General features: G+C 56.7%; 2 protein-coding genes across 9 annotated transcripts in view; both read left to right on the plus strand.

Annotated features, from left to right (window-relative positions):
• CROCC2 (ciliary rootlet coiled-coil, rootletin family member 2) overlaps positions 1-1,633 on the plus strand; it is an 86,730-nt gene extending 85,097 nt beyond the window's left edge. The window contains exon 31 of the mRNA XM_024354729.3: positions 255-1,633. Coding sequence (XP_024210497.2) covers positions 255-341 — 87 coding nt within the window. The 3' untranslated portion in view covers positions 342-1,633. The remainder of the gene's footprint in view (positions 1-254) is intronic.
• Positions 1,634-6,798: 5,165 nt separating this feature from the next.
• SNED1 (sushi, nidogen and EGF like domains 1) overlaps positions 6,799-22,132 on the plus strand; it is a 100,626-nt gene continuing 85,292 nt past the window's right edge. For 3 of the 8 annotated variants that reach the window (XM_054679682.2, XM_054679683.2, XM_054679684.2), the window contains exons 1-2: positions 7,750-8,150; positions 9,314-9,607. In XM_054679682.2, coding sequence (XP_054535657.1) covers positions 7,938-8,150; positions 9,314-9,607 — 507 coding nt within the window. In that variant the 5' untranslated portion in view covers positions 7,750-7,937. Of the gene's footprint in view, positions 6,881-7,745; positions 8,151-9,313; positions 9,608-22,132 lie in introns of those variants that run through there. The other 5 variants (XR_010149974.1, XM_054679687.2, XM_054679685.2 and 2 more) reach the window with 4 other exon arrangements.

The raw sequence follows: 22,132 nt of genomic DNA on the forward strand, positions 1-22,132 counted from the left end.
GCGCGGTGGCCATACTCCTGAGGCCTCCACAGGTGGGCAGGGTGGGGATCCGTGGTGAGAGGTGGAACTGCGCATCCCTCTCTGGCAGCAAAGGAGTCAGTCTGACGTCTGCCTGATGTTTCTGTCCCATGCATGCCACCTCTCCTTGGGAGCTGTGGACCATGGCCTCCAGCCCTTCCTGTCCATGCCTCTATGCCCTGGGGCACTGGCCGTGCAGCCTGCCCACCTGACCTGAGCCACTGTCCTGTCCCCAGGTGGCCAGCCTAAAGGAGCAACTGGACCAGGAAGTGCAGTGGCGGCAACAGGCCCACCTCGGCCAGGCCTTCCAGACAGGACAGTGAGCCCTGCTGCATACCACCCAGCAGCCTAGCTGCCTTCAGCCCTGACTGGCCAGGGGCAGGCAGCCCTGGGGAAGGTGCTGGAGGCCCTAGGCTGCTGGGGGAACCACTGTTGGGAAAACCAGTGCCTTGTGCTCTGCACAAGAGGGACAAAGCTCAAATGGGGTGGGCACGATGACAGCAGAAAGCACAGGGTGCAGGCAGCCACCGCCCGGGCCACCACTCACTCTTCAGGGTCCTCAGGCAGTGGCACACTCTGAGCCTGCTGACCGCAGAGCTCCTCCCGCCCCTGGAGACTCGGCCTGCAGCTGGTGCTGGACCATGCTGCGGGTCACTCATCTCTGACAGCCCCTTCCCCTCCGGCAGAGAGCGGGGGCTTGGGCATCCTCACAGCCTGCCCCCGCCTGGCACCCTCACAGCCTGCCCCCGCCTGGCATCCTCCCAGCCTGCCCCCGCCTGGCACTCCGTTTCCGCTTTGGAGGAGCTGCTCTGACCAGACCCCCGGGGCCAGGCCCTGTCAGCCTGGCTTCCCCGGCTTCATTCCGTGCCCTCAGCTCTGTAAACACGGGAAAACACGTGGGAAACATTTCCACCAACCGGAGCCAAAAACATAATGTCCTGCAAGGCCAGCCACCACATCCCCACGCCCAGCGGCTGCAAGCCTCCGCATCCAGGAACTGCGGCCGTCACGGTGGCAGGTGGCTGGAAGTGACTCAGATTCAAGTCCCCGTGACTCACTGGCCGCCAGGAGAAGGGGAGTGTAACACTTAAAGCTGTTACAGAGCATCCCATGTTCCCGGCCTGGAAATGCTGGGAACGGTCCTGCGGGACTCCGGCTGGGTTGCTATGGAGACCCAGGCGGCCATCTTGGGCCTGTGGCGTGGGCCACCTGTGTCCATCTGCACTCCTCGTCTCCATCACCGTTGCTCAGAGTGACTTGTTCTCCTCTCCAAAGGGCCGCATGCTTTATAGGTGGTCATTTGTGATATCTGTGGGGCACCAGCCAGCCCAGTGAATCCCTGCATGTGCCACAGGGGCCTCCCGTCCCGGTCGCAAGGACTCTGGCCTAAGGGTGCAAGGCCAGAGGCTCCCGGCCCCCACCCCATCACAGTTACTGTGAGCCTTGGCTGAATGTGCAACAGTGTCTATTTCAAGATCACTCTGGGACTTAAAATAGTCTGTCCTGGCACACCTGGTTTTCTGGTGGATTTAGTAATGGAGTTACCATATGCTGTAAATCGTGCAAAATCAATAACTCAAGAGAGGTGGGCATATAGGCTCCTTCCTGTCTGTTACCTCTGCCTGATTGTTGGTGGCTGTGTTGAGAAGGATTCTGAGGCTCAGCCTGGGCTCTGAGGGGAAGAGCTTGGTGACCCATGAGTGGATGTTACTCTGGGCAAAGGAGGAGTCAGTGGTGGCACAGGTGCCCCGATAGCCACCCCCTGCCATGGCCAGTCAGGGGTGGAGGACAGCAGGCAGGCCTGCCCCCACTGCTGGAGAGCGCTCTGCCAGATGGCGGGTGGAGGGGGTCACTGAGAGGCAGCGTGTGGTGCTCAGGGCCTGGCACTTAGTAGGCACGTCCCTTCCCTGCCTTCCTTCCCCATCCGCAGTCTCCTCATAGAGGGGGCCTCCCGCTCTGCAGCCCAGCAGAAGGGCCTGAGGGATGGCCAGGGCGGGAGGGAGGAACAGAAGTTCAAGGTTCCCAGTTGTGGGCAGGAGACTCAGCATCGGTCCCTCCAGCCCCGGGCAGCAGGAGCCCCCATGTGTCCCCGGGAATGCGGTGTCCAAGCCTCCCTCTTTGCATCCCTGCAGCGCCCAAAGGGACTGAAGCTCCCAGCACAGGGGAGGCGCCCAGCGTGGCTGCAGAGGAAGGGAACGCACCGCAGGTGGGAGGGGCCCAGCTGATTTCTCAGCATCACAGTGAAAGGCACCCGTGATGAGACAGCTCGCTCTCGGCAGCTTCAGGACCCTCCTTGCCCTGGCTGCTCATGGGGAACATTTGAAATGCATGTGGGGGCCTCCGAATTTTGAATTTTAATAAATAGTTGAATCAGCATAGGAGATGCTATTTTAACTTATTCAACATAAAGACATGTATTTAGGAAAAGAGGATTTTTCTAGTGGAAATACATTGGCATTTTCTTAAACATGTCCAGCGGTCGTGCGTGGGCCTCTGTGTTCCGGTCTCATGATGACTGAGAACCGTGCTGGGGTTTGGAGAGCTCTCCCTCTGTTCTCACAGCAGCCCTTTGAGCACCTGGTTTGCAGATGAGGAGGAAGCCTTGCTTTGGGACAAGTCTGCACCAGGTCGACAGGAGGGGTCAGGCCCAGGGACCCGACAGCCAAGGCCAGGGCTCCCCCTCCACCGGCCTCGCCCCAGACCCATCTGCCCAGTGAGGGGGCAGGCAGAGCCGTGTTAACCAGAGGACATGCCCCAGATGCTGGGGTCCCCCTGCCCCTTCATGGAGGCAAGGCCAAGGGAAGAAGGGGCTGGACCCCTTCCCACACACTCCCCAGAGTCAAGGGGAAAAGACCATGCGTGGCCTCCAGCCCAGGCCTGCCTGCACGGGGGTCCCAGCTGTGCCCCCACCAGCTGTGCAACCCAACCCTGGACAGATTCTTTAGGTTTTGGTTTCCCTGTCTATAAAGTGGGGTGACCCCAGCCCCAGAGGGCCATGGTGTGTCCTACGTGAAGTATCGCCCAGGCTGAGGCCAGAAGCACTCAGCTAACGGTGGAGGCACTGTCACCTGCAGCAGCCACGGCTCTGGGAGTGCCATGTCCATCTCCTTGCTGCCATCCCCAGCCACGGTCCAGCAGGGCCAGGGTACTCGAGGGAGCAGCCCCTGAGGCCAGCCTGGTGGAAGCGGTGCAGATCCGTGATGTTCCCAAGGGGAGGGTACTCTCAGGGTCTGCCTCTAGAACCCACAGAGAGTCTGGGTGTCAGTGAAAACTCAGAGGTGGCCCTCAGGCCTGTCCCTGCAGGGGATGGACCCCCAGAACCACCTCATGGAGCTGGAGCCACACATACGCTTGCGACCTTGGAGGCCTCCGTGGTCTGGCTCTTCCTCTGCCTGCCCTCTCCGGTGGGCAGAGGCGATAAATGTGCCTGGGGTTTCTGAAAGCCAGGAGACCCTCCCCCACACAAGGCAGGGATGCAGGCAGGGGCCCAGCTCCTGTCTGAGACAGAACACAAAATCCCTTCGGATTCCTGCCACCCTTCAGGCTCGCTGAGGAATGTGGGGCACGCAGGGGCTGTTGGAGGGTCCCATCCAGCCTCTGGCCAGGAAGCTCCGATGCTCTAACAGGCCCTCAGGTGCCTGGGTCTGGGGGCAGCACCCTTTGCAGGCATCCAGGGGTTGCAGACCAACACAGGGAGGGGACAAATGGGAGAGGAAGGCCCCCTGGGGAGGGGGCACTGGAGGAGGGGCCATGTTGAACACAGACGGCGGCACCCAAGGACAGGCCAGCCCTCTGAAGCACCCCAGGTTGAGGGAAGCACAAGCTTTGGTTGGCTGAAGCCGGGGCAGGAAGCCGGCCAGCTGGAACCAAGGGCATTGTTTATCTGGGCTTCCAAAACATTCATACTTTTCAAATTAATTGCAAAAAATGTTAGCAGGGAAACATAGAAAGGAGAATGTAACCACCACCATAATCTGTGACCTGCAGAGCCCCGAGGTGACACCCAACTCTCCCTTTTTCTAGCACACGTGTGCTTAGGATGGTTGAGGCCATAGCGTGGATGCTACTCAGAGTACTATTTTTTAAAACTTTTGCTTGACACAATACCGTTAGAGTTTTCCCGAATCACTAAAAACGTCTCAGAGCATGGTTTTTTTGCTGCGGAAGCTCCGGGGCATTGGAGGACCCTGGGCCTGAGTGTCCCTCCACTGCTGGCTGTCCCTGCCATCCTGGAGCCCACAGAGAATGGGGCTCTGTCCTGTCTTGGGCACTCAGGAGATGGACAAGGCTCTCAACGGGAGGCAGGGTCTCGTCATCCCCAGGACAGGGAGAGCCGATGCCTGAGCCCACGCAGCAGTGAACATCCTGGGAAGGAAGTGTTGAACCCCAGTCCCATCATTTCCCTAAGATCAACCACAGATGTCCCGTCATGGGAGTCAATGTGTGTGCGGCTCCGTGTGCATGAGAAGAGGAGGTACAGGGCAGGCTGCATGGCCCCCACACTCCCTCAGGGGCCAACTGCACCAAGACCCCAACCAGCCACACAGGACAGTGACCAGGTGAGCAGGTGGAGCGGCCCTTGGTCCCTGTGACCTCCTGGCCTCATTCCGGAGCATGTGGAGGTTTACTTGGGATCAGCGCTTCTGGGGCAGGGGACCTGCACTCCACCTGCCACTTCTGGGAGAGAAGGAGAGAAAGTTAGGGTGGGCTACAGCCAGCCAGCCCCTGCCCCTGGCAGCTCAGGCCTGAACCCCCAGGATCTTCCACCCTGTGAAGACCAAACAGGCCCAGCCGACCAGGTGCAGGTTGGGGAGGGCACCCCCACCTTGGCCTGCGTGGAGCCCCGAGTCCTGGGGCATCCTGAGGGCAGCTCCCGGGGCACCCCATCTAAATTGCACACACGCTCAGGCCCTAAATTAAAATGTCACGGGCCGGTTGGGGAGGCTCGGGTTTCCTGGCCACAGAACATGAGCCTGCTTGATAAAACAATTTTGGTTTTGATAAATGTGGATTTTCTGTGGCAGAGACAAAGGCGCCCTTGAGTCCAGAGGGGAGCCTAAAACAGCACATTGCTGAAAAGTATTTCCTGATAATATTTTTAGCACCTGAAAAAAACATTTTTTTTTTTTCTCTTTTTTGCCTGCAGAGTTGTGTTGTTTTTTTTGTGTGTGTTTTTTTTTTTAATGAAATGTAATGCCCAGCAGCAGCGGGGCCTTTTGTTAACCCCCAGCTCCCCGGGCCCGGCTGAAAATCTGCACAGGGCGCAGGCCGAGGCTGGTCAGCAGGGTACAGGCCCGAGGAAGTGTGGCCTCTCTGGGCCATGAGCAGGGTCTGGCTCACTGCCAGCCGCTCCCCAGGCCCATGAGCTCTGACTCTCTGGGATGAGGACGGGCCTGAGCGTTTCCAGCACTGCTCAGTGACCCCCGTGAGGCCCACCAGCCCACCCGCCTGAAGAAACAGGCCTCCACTCGGTGTAGCCACTGAGTGCCACTGTGTGCCCCAAGGTGCCCTGGGCGGCCCTGCCCCCAAGTTGACCCAAACCCAGCCCAGAAATGGGTTGTTACCCAGGTCCCTGTCTTGTGTGCTCAAGAGAAGGTCAGCAGTGGGGAGAAGGGCGCCTGGCCTGGGCAGCTGGCTGGGAGGCAGCACCCCGGGCTGGGCTCTGAGAGCAGAGCAGGAGCATGTGGTGGGAAGTGGATGGGTAGTAGGGACAGGGCAGGAGGTGGGCCAGCCCTAGTGGGGGTCAAAGCCTCACGTCCCCATGACAACACCTCTTCAGCGGAGAAATCCTGCCCTGGGGTTGGCACTGCTGCCTCCCACCTTCGCAAACTCACGGGAGGGGCCTTCCAGCCAGGCCCCAAATGCGCTGAAAAGAGGGTAGAGGGCTGCCAGGTTTTTCTAGAAAAAAGACAAATAGAAAAGCGTTCTCCCTGATTCCCGCCACAGTGACGCCTGGCAGCTCTGTTCCCAACGCTGCTACATGGGGCCTTGTCCTGACTCCACGGCCTGTGCCAGCCAGAGGTGGGAGCAGCCCTCCCTGACCAGGGAGGCCAGGGCTGGGCTGAGGAAGGGGTTAAAGCATGTTCTTGAGGCCCCACGTATGTGCATATGCTGCCTCCGTGCATGTGAATAAGTATGCATGTGTGCGTGGACGTGTGTGCATGTGCGTGGAGACATGTCTCTCCTTGCCAGGCTCTCACCGAGAGCTGGCCTCAAGTAGGGATTCTACAGTTCCACGCCCTCTCTGGTGCCTCCCTCCAAAGACAGGAGGCCTTGACCTTTCTGGCCCTGGAACCATGGCTGTGCTGCTGTCCTGGAGCTCTGAAGGCTGGGACCGTGACCTAAGGGATAACTGCGGGACAGAGCCCTTCCCCTCCCAGGCCCAGTTTGCCTCTCTGCAAACAGAATTGCCACCCCATGCAGGGTGGGAGAGGCGCCAGGGGCAAGCTTTCAGGAGGTGCCAGTGCAGGGTCAGCTCCTCCTTAACAATTCTGCACCTGGCCCTGACACCAAGTCTAAAGGGTCGTGAACCTCTGAGTGAAAACACCAAGTGCAGGATCTGTGAGAACCGGCAACACCCAGTCACACGCAGAGAACCCTCTGCTGCTTCTTAAAAATAACATTGACTGTGCCTGGCTCTCACTGAAAAACAACACGTGCTCACTTGAGATATTTCAGAAGATACAAACGCAAAGACAAACAAAAAACCACCCAGCACCTCAGTGGTAGATGCAGTTACCATCAGCCCGGCCTTTCCTGCTTGTCTTCGAGGGCTGCACTCTTATCTTTGGGGGCCCCAGTGTGGCACGCAGCCAACATCACCCAACACCAGGATCTAAGAGAAGAGACCACGGTGGGCCGGGTGAGTTCCAGGAATCAGACCCTGCCATGGGCCTGGGGACAGAGAGGTGGTCCCGGCTGAGCCCCTGAGGAAGGACAGACAGGCACAGAGTAATGCCCAGGCCAGCAGCCCAAGAGACAGGGGGCAGGGCTGGCAGGCCACAGGGTGGGGACCCTGAATTCAAATACTGGGACTCAGAGTCCTGCCCCCACCTGCCAAGGCCAGTGTCATGCACGCACTTGCCCCCAGGGCCTGAGTGGGTCAGTCTTCCCCACGGAGGGTTTGCTTTACCCAGGGGTCGCCCCGAGGTCCCGGGCCTCCCAGGAATTTCTCCTGATGCGGCCACGCAGATGCAAACACTTTGTTCCATGCCTCCTAGTCTCCGGCCCGGGCTCTTCCTCACACAGACCCAGGCAGGGAGTGGGCTCCGGGGTTAGTCTGCCCCTGTGGCTGGAAGCCTGGCGTCCCCATGCTCAGGGCTGGGAAGGGGGCAGCACGGAACGGGTTCATTCAGGCACTGCCTGGCCAGGGTGCCCCTCCCGCCCCCCGCGTGATGACACGCCTTCAGGGCGGGCCCAGCGTCTCAGGCCTTAGGGACACAGGTCTGTCCCAGGACGGCACTGAGGGCCCAGGCGCCTCCACCAGGGTAGGGACCCGGGGCGGAGCATGGCCCCACCACAGGGCGCGCGCCCGCAGAGCCCTCACCTTGCCTGTGCCCACGCCAGGGAACTGAGCTCCCCGCGCGCCCGCGCCCTCCCACGGGGCCTGGCGCTTTAAGAGACGCCCGATTTGCATGGCCCCGCCCCCCCGAGTGACCGCCGGGCTGGATATTTAAATCGTGGCCCCAGAGGCGGGGCTGGCCTCGAACGCGGTCCCGCCCGGCGCTTTCCTCTGCGGAGCTGCGGCGAGAGCGCGGCCCGGCCGAACGGGCGCGGGACGCGGAGCCCCCGACGGCGCGACCAGCGGGCGCGCCCGCGCTCCCCGCACCCCGCCTGGCCCTGCCGGCCACCCCCGCGCGCAGCCTAGTCCCCCAGCGCCCTGCTCCGCCAGCGCCCCGTCCCGCCCGCACACCCCCGCGATGCGGCACGGCGTCGCCTGGGCGCTGCTGGTGGCCGCGGCCCTGGGGCTTGGGGCGCGCGGGGTGCGCGGCGCGGTGGCCCTTGCCGACTTCTACCCGTTCGGCGCCGAGCGCGGCGACGCCGTCACCCCCAAGCAGGACGACGGCGGCTCGGGGCTGCGGCCGCTCTCGGTGCCCTTCCCGTTCTTCGGTGCCGAGCACTCCGGACTCTACGTGAGTAACCCCCGGGCTCGCGGGGCACCCGGGAGGGGAGGGCGCTGCGCCCCGGCCGCTGCCCGCCGGGCCCGGACTCCCGCCGCCGCCGCCAGCCACTTGGCACCGGGGCGGCCCGAGGTGGAATGAGGACAGCGCTTCCTCCTCGGCGGCCAAGGCCGGACAGCGGCCCGCGGGAGAGGCGCGCGGGCGGGGCGGGGGCGGCAGCCGCCGGGCACCGAGGCGGGGGCGAGTGGAGCGCGGCGCCCCGGCTCCTGCTAGACCTGCCGAGCGCGTCTTCCCGGCGCCTGATTCCCAGGGGAGAGCAGGGGTCCTGGTACTGCCCTGGTTTTCACACATGGCAATGTGGCCGTGGGCACGGGCTTCCCGGGCCTCAGTTTCCCAAGTGGGGCGCCTGGCCTGCGAAGGTTGCAGCCCCTCCTTGGGCCATTTCAGCCCCGCCCCCCGTGGACGCCAGTGCGGCCCAGAGCCAGGAGGCTGGACCCCTTTGCCCAGGCGCTCAGGGCAGGGCCTGCTTCTTCGCAGACCCTCCTAGGCAGGCTAGCAACAGGCTTGCCCCTCCCTGCCGTCCTCTCCGCAGTCTGGGGGCTGGCCGCTCAGGCTCAGACTCTCCAAACAGGACTCCCAGTGGGACTCCTGGGGCCAGGGACTCATGACAGCAGGCTCAGCTCAGCTGAAGGAACAGGCCCGAGTGCCGGTTCTGTCTCCATGGCTCCCAGAGTGTGACCCCAGGCCAAGCCCTTATGGCAGCCCAGGGAATGAAATGCACCTGGTAACTGCATGGAGCACTCGCCCTGAGTAGGCCACGGTGCACTGGTACCTGGTGGTTCCCTGAAACACCCCAGATCATATCTAGAAAACTGCTGGGCCAGCCTCAAGTAGAGTCCCCTCCAGCTCCGTCACCACGGCCACCTCCACCATCAGCCCTCTCACACCCTCGCCCACCTCCAGCCTCAACCCACTGCCAGCCACATCGCCTCTGCCATCTGTGCTGCCCGGAGTAACACCACCTGTACTGCCAACTCCTCCGTCAACACCACCTCCTTCAACCCCACCACCAGCAGCACTGCCTCCACCACCACCTTCCCCATGGTCCCCAGCTTCCCGTCGTCACCATCCACATCCTCTGCATGGTTGTCATCCCTCCCCACCTCCATCCACAGGGTCTCCTCCACCACGTGCCCTCTAGTGCGCCTCCCACCCCACAACTGCCAACACCATCCACAGCGCCCACTGCGTTTTCCCCACCTGCTCAGGAAGGCCTCCCCACCTCGGTGGCAGCACTGGGTGACCTGACTGTGTGGGAGGGGCAGCCATGCTGTCGGTGCTACCCCCTGAAAGTCCCTCTGGACCAGGACTTGGACAGAGGAATGGGACTGACTCCTGGAAGTACGAAGTGGGTAGGACAGAATGGTGCTCAGCGTTGGCCCGAGCTGGAGGAGGCCTGTCCACTTGAGGTATGGGACATTCACATTGGCACCATCCGAACAGAACTCGAGAGGCTCCTTAAGCATTTGGGCCAGGCTCAGCTTTCCCACTCACAGTCACAGGTGAAAATATTGTTAAAATGGTTAACCCACTTAACAGCCTCACCAAAAACATCTGCCCTTGCCAGAGCAACTGGGGGAAAACAGCTCTAATGTGGGAAGATCCGCTAGGAAAACAAGGGTTTCGTCAGAAATGAACCTTCTGGCTGCTAACAAAACATTTATCTCCATCGGAGCTTTTTCCTGAAACAAAGATATTATTTGAAAAGCATTTGCCGATGTGGACACAGTGCCTGCAGTGCACTTCACCTTTCTGTTTGCTCAGCAGGAGGCTTGAGGGTGCGTTGCCCAGGACACCTTGCCTGAAGTAACTGTGCGGGCTCTGTGGTCAAGCAGGGAGAGAGAAAGGGGTGCTTGGCAGCAGGTTAGGGCTGAAGCCAGGTGGAAAGAAGGGAGGCATTTGTTCTGAAGGAAGTGGACCTGCCTGGGGCCTCCCACACCCACCCAGGCCGAGCGGACCCTCTTCTGAGGCCCCTGGCTCTGGCCCTTGTCCAGCTCCAGTCTATAGGGGCCTCGTGTCTGCTGGCCCTGGACTCAGACTCCCATGTCAGGCCCCGCCAGGACCCTCCAGCCCCCATCCCACTGCAGTGACCTCTGCGCTCCTCCGCCCCCAGCCTGTCGCTTGACCAAGAGTAGGCTTGTTGTCTGAATGAATGAATGTGCCTCCCTCTGACACTGCCCGCAAGTCACAGGTAGAAATTAGAAGTGCTCTTGCATGAGATGGGTGCTTCTGTCTTCATCAGAAATAGCACATGGATTACGGCCCTAGCAAGACAGCTCTGCCACACATGGAGTGGCCCCCTTTCCAGAAGGGACCCATTGTTTTGCTTCTTTCTCATGTCATAGTAGCTGTATGTGTGTGGTAAGTCGTAAGGCTCTGAAAAGTGTTGAAAGTGCACTTTATTGCTAAGGTTCTACACACAGACAAAGATAATGCAGCCGAGGAGTGTGGCGCGCTGTGGAGTGTGGCGCGCTGAGGAGTGTGGCACGCTGCCGCTATCCTGCCATGCAGGAACTGCCAGTGTCTGCATTAAGATGGAGCTTGCCGCGGTCTGTGGGGCCTGTGCAGGTGGAGTGGTTTCCTAGGGGCAGGTGCAGGGAATAAGAGACGAAATCTTCCTGGTGCCCCCTACACTGAAGCTCCTGGCTCCAAGCACTGCCCCTATCCACAGCATGGTCTTTGGGCCATGGGAGGATCTCAGTTTCTTTGGCATCAGGACCCCTCACAGAGCCCTGAGCAGAGGCAGGGAGGATTTGAGGGTCAAGAGTGGGTGGTGCCCTGCAGAGCCCGCAGGCAAGAAGGAGGAATGTGGACAGTCAGACTGACCCTCGCTGGTGCTGGCCAAACCCCAACTCTGTGCCCTGAGGCTTAGTGCCACACCCCAAATCTGCTGGCTCTGGCTCTGCACAACATTACCATCCAGGCACAGTCCCGGCCCTACCCCTCCCAGAACACGGAGCCCAGGGCAGCTGCTCTGGTGTGGGAGTTCACATGCAGCCTGTGACCTTTGCCTGGTCATTTCCTCCCTGAGCCTCTGTCTCCCCATCTGTGTGGTGAAGCTCCCCCATCAGGTCATACCTGTGACACACCCCATCACTGTCACGGTTGTGTGGTCGCCAGCTCCAAGCCATCTGGAAAATCCACCCTGACCCACAGGGACTGTCTCAGTGGGACCGAGGCCTGCGCATGAGTGGATCTGGGAGCAGACATGTGGGGAGAAATCACTGCCATCTCTGCTCTCTTCTGAGCTCATGGAACACCCCAGCAAATGCAGGAGCCCCTTGGCTGGGAGGAGGGTCCTGGGCTTCCCCTTGGCTGCCCTATTCACTGAGGTTCCAGGGCTGGCCCACCCCCTGCTATGGGCTTGGCCAAGGTAGTCCTGCCCCTCATCAGCATGCCCTTCTTGCTGCTGCCTGGGTGTGGCGGAAGCAGATGGAAGGGGATCCTGGGGAAGTGGAATGGGGCTGGAGTTGAGGAGGATGCTGGAGTGAGAGAGCCTGATGACTCCAGGTCAAGGCCATGAGCCCAGGACAGCTGTGATCTGCCTGGACCTCACAGGCAGCCCCTGAGAGGATGGAGCAGGACAGTCATGCCCAGTGCAGATGAGGAAACCGAGGCTCAGAATGCAGATTCAGGGGCCTTCAGACTCCTGCGTCCAGCTGCCTCTTACTGTGCCACCCCAAACTCAGTGGGACCCAAACAGAAGTCCTGCTTCCTCCCTGGCCCCAACCCATCTCCATGAATAAACCCCTGAGAGCCTCCCCAATGCCTCCCTCCTCTCCCTCACCCTCCACGTCAGCAGCAGCTCCGCCTGCATCTCTACTTGGACCGCTTCCCAGCTGTCCATCCCCACTTGCCTGGACACCTGCAGCACCCCCTTGCTGACCTCCAGCTCTTGGCCTTTCCCTCCAGCCTGCCCTCCTCTGTGCAGAGTGACCAAGGGAGCCATACAAAACACCAGTGGGATCCTGTCTCTCCTCGCCAGAATCCCCGCTACACTTCCCAGCCCCCCTCCGCCCTCCCCCGGGCCCCCCGCTCAGGCACTCCCCCAGTCCCACCCTCTGTGCTCACTGCAGCTTGTTGGTTCTGACCTCAGCTGGGTTGCTCCTTAGTTTTCTTGTTTGGGAGGTGTTGGGATGTGCACCCCATGAAGGCAGGGACCACATCCATCCTCATGCCACCATTCTGGTGTTGGGCTCAGAATAGGCCTCAGATGACAGCCTGGGGCTGCAGTGGTGGTGGTGCCCTGGTGAAGGACTCTCTCTTCCACCCCTGCTGAGGCCAGAGGATGCATGCAGCAAGATGCCTGCACCCTGAGCAGTAAGTCCTCCTGTGCCACATCCACATGGTGGGCTCATGGTCTTGGCCACCAGCACATTTCTGCACCGTGTGTTCCCCAAAGCAGAAGCAGTCCCACCTTCCCTGACAGGGTGAGCCTTAGCCTGGGAGTCAGCTTTTCCACACAGAGATGCAGGACCTGCACACTTCAGCCTCAGCCCACAGCCGGCTCCCTCCCAGGACTGGCCTGACCCATGGCACAGGCATAGCTGTTGGAACATGGTAGTGTGGTAGGGGGTCCTGGCTGCATGCTGGGCCCCATAAGGAAAGTCTCTGTCTGCACTGCCCCACCCACCTCTGCAGGTGACCTGCTTAGAGAAGAGGCTCACAGGGAAGACAGGTCAGTTTGTGTGATACTGACATGAAGTGTTATCTGTGACACTTCTGTGTGTGATGGGCCACGAGAAGCCATAAGGCTGCACACAGGAGCAGCAATTTGTAAAGGTGACCAAAAAAATGTTGGTTATCATTTATACTGCCCTCTGCCTTCTAACATCTCTGGTTTCTGATGAGCCCTTTCTTGGCTGAGTGAGCTGGAATAGGGCTGGAAGCCCCTGGGCTGGACAGGGCCAGGCTGTCCTATGTGAGGAAGGAGAGAGGCTGATGCATGTATGGAGGGGAAGATCCTGGAGTGGGGATGAGCCTGGGGGTGAGGCTGGCCTCTGCTTGAGGCACAAAATGATCCCCACATCCCACCAGGGGGGCCATGAAGAAAGGAGATGTGTATAGGTAGTGGGCACAACACTGATAAAACTGCAGTCTGAGCATTTGTTGTGGCTTCTTGTTCTGGCTTCCTGTGAAATCTTCAGCAAAACCCTTACCACACCTTAATGACTGTGGCCTTGATTGTCTTTCTTGTAAATGCTGAAAAAAAGAAGTGTAGTATTGATTTTTTTTAATCCAGCCTGACAAATCTCTTCCTTTTAATTAGAGTGTTTTAGACCATTTACATTTAATGTAATTATCAATATGGTTGAATTTTAACCTATCATCTTCCTATTTGTTACATCTGTTCTCTATAGTTTCTTCTTTTGGATTTTTAAAAATAATTTCATATTATCTATACTATTGGCTTATTACCTACACCTCTGATTTTATTTTTTGTGATTATTCTAGATTTAAAACACATTTTTAACATAGTTTACCTTCAAATAATATTATACTCTTTCAAATATGATATAATAATCTTATAACAGCATACATTCATTTTCCTTCTGGCCCTCATGCTATTGTTGTCATATATATTACTTTACACATGTTATAAACCCAATAATGCACATGTTATAAACCCAATAATGTTTGTTTGTTTTTTTGAGATGGAGTCTCACTCTGTCGCCAGGTTGGAGTGCAGTGGCATAATCTCGGCTCACTGCAACCTCTGCCTCCCAGGTTCAAGCAATTCTGTGCCTCAGCCCTAGCTGGGATTATAGGCGCCCACCACCACACCTAGCTAGTTTTTTTTATTTTTAGTAGAGACGAGGTTTCACCATCTTGGCCAGGCTGGTCTTGAACTCCTGATCTCGTGATCCACCCACCTCAGCCTCACAAAGTGCTGGGATTACAGATGTAGGCCACCATGCCTGGCCAATGTTTTTTTTCTTTAAAACAGTCAATTATCATTTAAAGAGATTAAAATTAGAAAGTCTTTTATATTTACCCACATATTTACTATTTCCAGTCTTCTTCATTTCTTTGTGTAGGTCCAGATTTCTTTTTTAAAAAATTTTTTTATTTTTTAAATTTTAGTTTAGTTTAGTTTCTGTTTTTGTTTTTGTTTTTGTTTTGAGACGGATTCTTACTTACTCTGTCGTCCAGGCTACAGTGCAGTGGCATGATCTCAGCTCACTGCAACCTCTGCCTCCCGGGTGCAAATGATTCTCCTGCCTCAGCCTCCTGAGTACCTGGGACTACAGGTGCCCACCATCACCCCCAGCTAATTTTTGTATTTTTAGTAGAGATGAGGTTTCACCATGTTGGTTAGGCTGATCTGGAATTCCTGGCCTCAAGTGACCTGCCTGCCTCAGCCTCCCAAAGTGCTAGGATTACAGACCTTAGCCACCATGCCTGGCCCAGATTTCCATTTTTATATCACTTTCCTTCTGCTTGAAGGACTTCCTCTAATATTTCTTATAGTGTAGACCTGCTGGCATAAATTATCACTGTTTTTTTAAAATCTGAAAATCTCTTTATCTTCATTTTTTGAAAGATAGCTCTGCTGGGTGGGTGTAGAATTCCAAACTGACTTTGGATTTTGTTTGTGTTTTAAATTTTTTGAAGATGCTGCTCTGTTGTCTTCTGATTGGCATAGTTTGTAATGAGAAGTCTGCTCTCATTCCCATCTTTGTCCCTCCGCATATGCATCTTTTTTCTCTGATTCCTTTTAAGATATTCTTTTTATCACTGCTTTTCAGCAATTTGGTTATTAGGTGTATTGTTGTAGGGCTTTAAAAATATTTCTTCTGCTTGGTTTCATTAAGACTCATGATTTGTGAGTGTATAGTTTCCATGAAACTTGAAAAAAATCTCAGCCATCTTCACATATTTTTTCTGTCCTTTCTCTCCTCTCTTTTGAAGACTCAAATTGTATGTACATTAAACTTCTTACTATTGTCCTAGAGCTCATTGAGAATGAGAATGAGGCTTTGTTATTTTAAAGTCTTTTTTGTCTGTCCTTCATTTTGAATATTTCTATTGTTATGTTTTCAAATTCACTGATTTTTTTTTCTACACAGTCTAACCTATTCATCCCATTCAGAGTATGTTTGTTTCATCTATTTCACTTTTTACTCCTATAAGTTGTATTTGGATCTTTTCTGCATTTTTCATTTCTTCCCTCATTATGTTGACGTTTCCTTTTCTATCCTAGCATATTTTTCATCTTTATAATAATTGCTTTAAAATTACTGTCTACTAATTTCAGCATATACTTTTTAATACAATACTTTGACTATGTATCTGTGAACAAAAGTGAAAAGAATGGTGAACAATTATGAAACTCCAAGTGTAGCATTGTTTTCCACAGTGGTATGGGTTGGAAATGTTGAGGCTGTTGAGCCAGTGAGTAAATAGATTGAGAATGGTATGAGCTTCTCTTGAAGATACGAGTTGCAGATATGGAAAGGAGGAAACATCAAATGAAACCTGTGGCTTTGTGTTAGATTTGACTTCAGCATATCAGTATAACTTCATAGCACATATTTCCGTGTGTGTATTATGACAGATGGGTGTAGACATGGGTATATACATCTGTGTGTCTACCTACATCCACAGTTCCTAGCTCTGTCCACTGAGAGAAATGGAAGCAATAATACCTCAATAGCAAAGGGCACTTCCATGCTCAGATCTTGGCTGCTAAACACTAGTCTCCACTAAAAAGAACCAGGGTGCCTTGGAGATCCTAGGGTCGTGGCAAGAGAAGTGCAAGATGAGCCTGGAACATCTTGTTGTGCCATAAAGTAAGGAAGCACTAGGAGAAGGATGGAGATGGATCAAAAGGACACAGAGGCCCTCCAGAAGGGGCTCCCACTGGCAGTGTTTGGGACAGTTGGAGCATTAAAACAAATAATGATAGGTACAGATTCTAATCTATTAAAGGAGAAATCCGTGGCTTCACACTGATGTAAGTAAATAAATGATGAAACATATAAATGAGGGGGAAAACAGTATTGATAGCTTTGCATCAATGTTAAATTTCCTGCTGTGGGTGACTGTGTATGCTTACATGAGAGAATATCCTTGTTGATGGGAAATACTAAAATGTTTAGGGTGCAGAGGGTCATGAAGTCTACAGCTTATTCTCATATCCTCCTGAGTTTTTGGTGATAAGGTGAAGCTAGAGCTTCTTGTCAGAGAAGTGGCCAGCCGGCCAAACCGCGTTCTCCCAGGCAGCTCCCCACAGAAACTTGGTGCATTCATTCACTGTTGACTTACTCACTACTTCATTTGTTCGTTCCTTCAGTCCAAAACCTTGATTGTGCCCTTGCTCTGATTTAAGGAGATGGAAGAGCAGCAATGCGTCTTTTTTTAGTATTAAATGTATTTATTTTTGTCTATTTTGTTCGCTGTGCTGTCAGGCTTCCAGAACAGTGCTACTCCTAGAAGCCGCTCAGTAAATAACTATTGTTCATCTTGTGACCATTGGGATGATACATCCGTAATTCCATCATCCAAAAATAAGTGCTGTTAACATTTTGGTGAAGTTCTTCCCTATCTGTTTTCAAGGGTAGGGTTTTACAAAACAGACTTCGGGTTACCATCTCATATGGGTCTCTATGTTGCATATTTCTTTCAATGTTACGCCATGAGCATTTACCCATGCCCTAACTTTTCTGTGAAAACATGCTTTTTCATGACAATACAAGATTCCATTCTATGGCTACACTGTGATTTGTTTAACCAGTCGCTGGTTATTGGCTCTGTAGTGTTTCAGTCTCCTGAATTGATGTGTGTCTGTCCTACACGGGCCTTCGTGCAGGCCTCCCTCTCTTTCCCTCCCTTGCAATAAACTGCCCCACGTGGGCTCACTGGATCCAAGGCAGGGAGCTTTTCAGGGCACCTTCCTTCTGTCTGCCACTGCCCAGAAGGGCATTCGCAGTTACACCCTGCCGTGGGTGAAGGCGGCCGTACCACCTGACTCACTGAGCACAGCCCAGAGGTGGCAGCTCCCCAGCTCTGACAGGTCCGGACCATGTGTGTCTCCAAAGCAGGCTTCTGTGCTGCTCCAGGGCCACCTGGGGGTGTGGCAGGAATGCAGACCACCCAGGGCAGATCCCAAGTGGGGGAACAGAGTCAGTGCCATGACCAGGGGCTCCCGGGGCTGGCTCAGAGCCCCACCTGGGAAGCACAGCCCCTCCCTCCGAGGGCTGCTCATGGTGACCCGGGGCACTCCTAACCTAACCTACTCTGCAGGCTCCAGTCTCCTCCTGCCTCCTATTTACCACGAAGGGGTGGCCGGGACAAGCTGCCCCCACAGGGTCCCACCTGATAGCTCTCCTTGCACTCCTTCTGTCCGTGGGCTTCTAGGCCAGACAGGGTGTCCTGGTGTTCTGACTGGTGGTGGGGGTGGGGGCTCTGGGCTGATCCAAGGGCAGGACAGGCTGGAAGGGTCGGGGCCTGGTCACACTGCCGTCTGTCTGCGACCAGGCAGGTGGGACACCCCATACATCATCTACGGGGACCAGCCTCAACACCTAGGTGCCTTGGCATCCGTTCTCTGGTTCTTTGCAAAGCAGGGCAAGTCATTCATTCAGCCAGCAGGTGTCAGTTATTAGACACCGCTGTGTGCAGCCCCTGCCCTGCTCCCGTGGTGCCCGGGGCTCAGCACATGCTGAAGTCGCCTCTGGGCTCTGCGGGCCAGTCAGGGAGCACCAAGTGGGAGCAGGACTGTGGCCAGCCCAGGCCCCTGACCCCAATGCCTCCGCACAGGAGGGCAGCCCAGGATCACACTGTCCTCTGAGCTTGTTCAGGAGCTTGTCAAGGGTCAGGCACGGCCTCTTGGGCCCTCGAACCCATCTTTCAGCAAACATTTCCTGCCATCAGCTCTGGAGTGGGTTGGAGGCGGCAAAGTGGAGCAGGCAATGCAGCCTTGGAGGCTCACTGGGGGCAGGACGTGGGGATGGGGCTTGGGTTCTGGAGGAGTGACGGGGGTCCCCATGAGTAAGACTCTCAGGTATGTGGGGAGTGGGGGACAGACCAGGTTTGCATCTCAAGATTGCATCTCTGATGGTGGTGGCTGGAGGTGACAGTGGCCCAGTGGCCACTGCAGAGATGCAGGGTGACTGCGAGGAGGCCCCTCCCTCTGAGGTGTGGACAGGCTGAAGGCAGCAAAATCTCAAGAGCCCAGGAGGCAGCAGCCCAGGCTGGAGATGGATGGAAAGGGCAGGTGTGGACACCCAGACAGTGTGGGGCCACTGCCTCCAGGCCAGGCACACCCTGGGGCCTCTGGGGGATTGGGCTGTGGCCCTGCTGACCATAGGGACTGGTGGAGCACCTGGCCAAAGTGGGAAGCAAGTGAGGCAAGGAGCAGGCGGCAGGAGCTGCTGTCAACACAAGGAAGCAGAGGGGCTGGTGGAGAGGGAGAGGCTGTGAGGGCAGCAAGAGGGACAGGGCATGAGAAGGGGCACGGGGGCTGGGGGCATGGCCCCATGGGGACAGGGAAGCCACAGGGAGACCCAGCACCTCAGTCTGCAGGAGAGAGAGGACATGGCATCAACACTCTCCTGGGAGCCCCTCCCTTACCCCTCCCCTGTCCGGGCGCTGAATGCAGCTCAGATGTCCCCTCCTCCAGGAAGTCACCCTGGCTCTCCCTGGTGGTAGCTCTCTTCCCTTCCACTGGAACACCCCCTTGGGTGACTGCTTCTGTCCCATGTGTGTTTCCCCGGAGGCGTCCCATGTGTGTTTCCCTGGAGGCCTAGCCCAGTATTGCCCTCGGTGGCTGGGCCAGGGGCCAGCCTCCTTCCCTTCAGGGCTGGCGTGAGGCCGCTCAGCAGGAGACCATCCCCTTCAGCCCCAGAGGCCCTGCCCATCCCCCGGCCCAGGACGCCAGCCCCCACTGTGCCTGTGGGAGGAATCCTAATTGCCCAGAAAGCTGCCAGGAAATAAAAGACATGCCTACATTTTTCAAAACAAGCTTCTAAAACACCTCGAGGCTGTGCTGTTTCACTCTTGGCAGAGGAGTCAAAGCAGGGAACCGCAGCGCCGCCCTTTGTGATCTAACGTTTGCAGAGCCAGGGTGCTGCTTCCTGGCTCCTGGGGCCCTCGGAAGTCTCTTGGGTCCCTGGCTCCCCTCCAGGCCCACCCTGCCCTGCTCAGAGCAGCCCCTTGGCTCAGGTCCGGGGGAGCAGGCTGTTGCATATCGGCACTTTCAGCCCGAGGTCACCTCCTGGAGGCTCCCCAGACGCTTCAGCTCTTTCCTGCTTTCATCCAAGTCGGAAATGCCACTGGAGCACATCTCTGTGCTTCCTCCTGAGCCAGCAGAGGGTCAGCCCCGTCCTGCAGGAAAGGCATGGGTGCCCGAGGGTCAGCCCCGTCCTGCAGGAAAGGCATGGGTGCCCGAGGGCAGGAGAGCCCTGAGTGCCAGTGGCCAGCCCCGCCCCCAGTGGAGGAGGGCGAGGAGCCTCCTGCAAGTCCCCAGGTCACTGCAGCTCCAGGTTCCCTGTGGCCTGGGGCCTCCCCGGTTAGCAGCCCAAGAATCTCAGCCTGCTCAGAGGGGTCAGAGCATCCCCTCCATGGCAAGGCCACTGTGAGGCTGGCTGGCCTTGACCACAGCCTGAGGGAGGAGGGTGAGGGCGGGGCGTGGGGCACTCACCGGGGTGCCTAAGGTGCTCAGCTGTGTCCAACGCAGAGCTTTTTCCAGGCGGCCTGTGTGTGAGCCCCTCCCAGGACCTTTGTCACCTACCTGGGATTGTGACGTCCAGGTGGCAATCTTGTTTTTCTCAGCAGCCGGTGCTTGGCTGGGAGGAGAGCGATGCCAGCACTGATCCAGGGCCTGGGCTTCAGGCTGCAGGCAGAGCCGGAACCCCAAAGGAGACCAGAGGGTGGCCACGGGGAGGCCCTGGACGATGGGATCCACAGGGAGAGACTGGAGTCCTGGGGGATGCAGCCAGGGCCTGCCGCAGCATCTGTACCCTGCAGACCCAGGACAAGCACACTGCCCTCCCTCCCTGCCTGGGGGTGGCAGGTCTCCTGGGTCTCCTGGGGGTGGCAGGTCTCCTGGGTCTCCTGGGGGTGGCAGGTCTCCTGGGTCTCCTTGCACATGGAGTGGTTACATTTCTGCAACTGTCCCAGTGGCGCTGGGCAGGCCTGCCAGGCTGGCCTCAGGCCCCAGACCCCAGCAGACAAACACTGGCCCTCAGCAGGTGTCTGAGATGCCAGCGCTGGGCAGCCTGCTGGCATTCCCGCCCCCGAAGTCAGGACGAGGGACTAAACCCGCACTGTTCCTCTACGAGTGCTCAGGTCCACACCTAGCCATGAACGGGGGCGTCGGCTGGGAGACAGGCTAATCCTTTCTCCTTGTTTTCCACGTCTCTATGACATGTTTTATAAGGTGCTATAGCAAGTAGGCAAATAACAATAATAAAATTGTCACTTTTTGGAAAGTAGCGTTTTCCCAGCCCTGAAGAAGGAGAGGGACCCCAGTGCTGGGGAGAGAGGGGTTGCCACATGGCTCCCTGCCCTGCTTCTAGCTCCTGGGCCCTCTGGCCTGGGCCTTGCCCACTAGCCCCCTTCCACCAGACGTTGGGACGTCCACATCTGGAGAAAGGAAGTCCCGCGGGCCTCTGCCCTGCACTGCGGTGCTGGCGCTGCCCTGTCCTGGCTGCCCTGTCCTGGCAGGGGACAGGGCCGGCTTGTTCTGCCTCCTCCCTGGCTCAGCCCCCAGCGGGGAGGGCAGCAGCTGTCTGGGGTGGGGAGAGAGGAAAGCTGGAGCGGGGCAGGCGGCGGGTGGGCCCGAGGCCTCTGCACACCACACACCTGCAAGCTAGGCTCCCACTTCAAAGGCCGACAGAAAACTCAGGGCAGCGGCTCAGGAGCCAAGCAGGGAGTGGGGCCAGCTAAGGAAGAGCATGGGGGGTGCGGTGAGGGGCAGAGCAGGGAGGTTCCCCCACACCAGGCAGGTGGCCCAGCCCCACGGACCTCGGCCACAGCGGCCTCCTGCCCCCAGATGCTTCTCCCCCAACCCAGAGGTACCACTTGTCACTTCTAACCCTTAGCTCTTTTTTCCAAAACACATGCCAAAAAGGGTACAAAACATAAACGTGCAAAAAAAGAGCAAACGTAACGCAAACCCTGGTGGGCCCACCGCCAGGCCGAGAGCAGACGCTGCCACCGCCCCACCCTGCGTCGCCACCCCAGGGCAGCCCCTCCGGCCTGTGAAAGCGCCTTCTCACACCCGCCTTTTTCCCTCCCTGGTGTTTTTAGGGTGGCTCATCCACATCTCTGGTGGTGCTGTTACTTCATCATCACCTCTGTATCATTGTATGAATAGACCACAGGCTATTTGTTTTACAGTGGTACACATTTGGGGCTGCTATTGTTGTTATTTTAATTGAATTTTTCCAGCCTTATTGAGACAAAATTGACAGACAAAATTGTGTGATTTAATATACCTACACATTGTGAAATGACGACCAGAATCGCATGAATCTATACATCCATCACCACCCAGTTACCATGTGTGTGCATGTGTGTGACAAGAACACTTAAGATTACTCTCTTAGCAAATTTCAATTAAACGAGGCAGTACTGTGTTTTCTTTTTTTCTTTTTTTTTCTTTTTTTTGTTGTTTTTGAGATGGAGTCTCTCCCTGTCGCCCAGGCTGGAGTGCAGTGGCGCGATCTCGGCTCACTGCAAGCTCCACCTCCTGGGTTCACGCCATCCTCCTGCCTCAGCCTCCCGAGTAGCTGGGACTACAGGTGCCCACCACCACGCCTGCTGATTTTTTGTATTTTCAGTAGAGACAGGGTTTCACCATGTTAGCCAGGATGGTCTCGATCTCCTGACCTCGTGATCCGCCTGTCTCAGCCTCCCAAAGTGATGGGATTACAGGCGTGAGCCACCGCGCCCGGCCACGAGCAGTACTGTTAACTACGGTTGCCATG

Source organism: Pan troglodytes, chromosome 13, assembly GCF_028858775.2.
Source record: "Pan troglodytes isolate AG18354 chromosome 13, NHGRI_mPanTro3-v2.0_pri, whole genome shotgun sequence".
NCBI lineage: Eukaryota > Metazoa > Chordata > Mammalia > Primates > Hominidae > Pan > Pan troglodytes.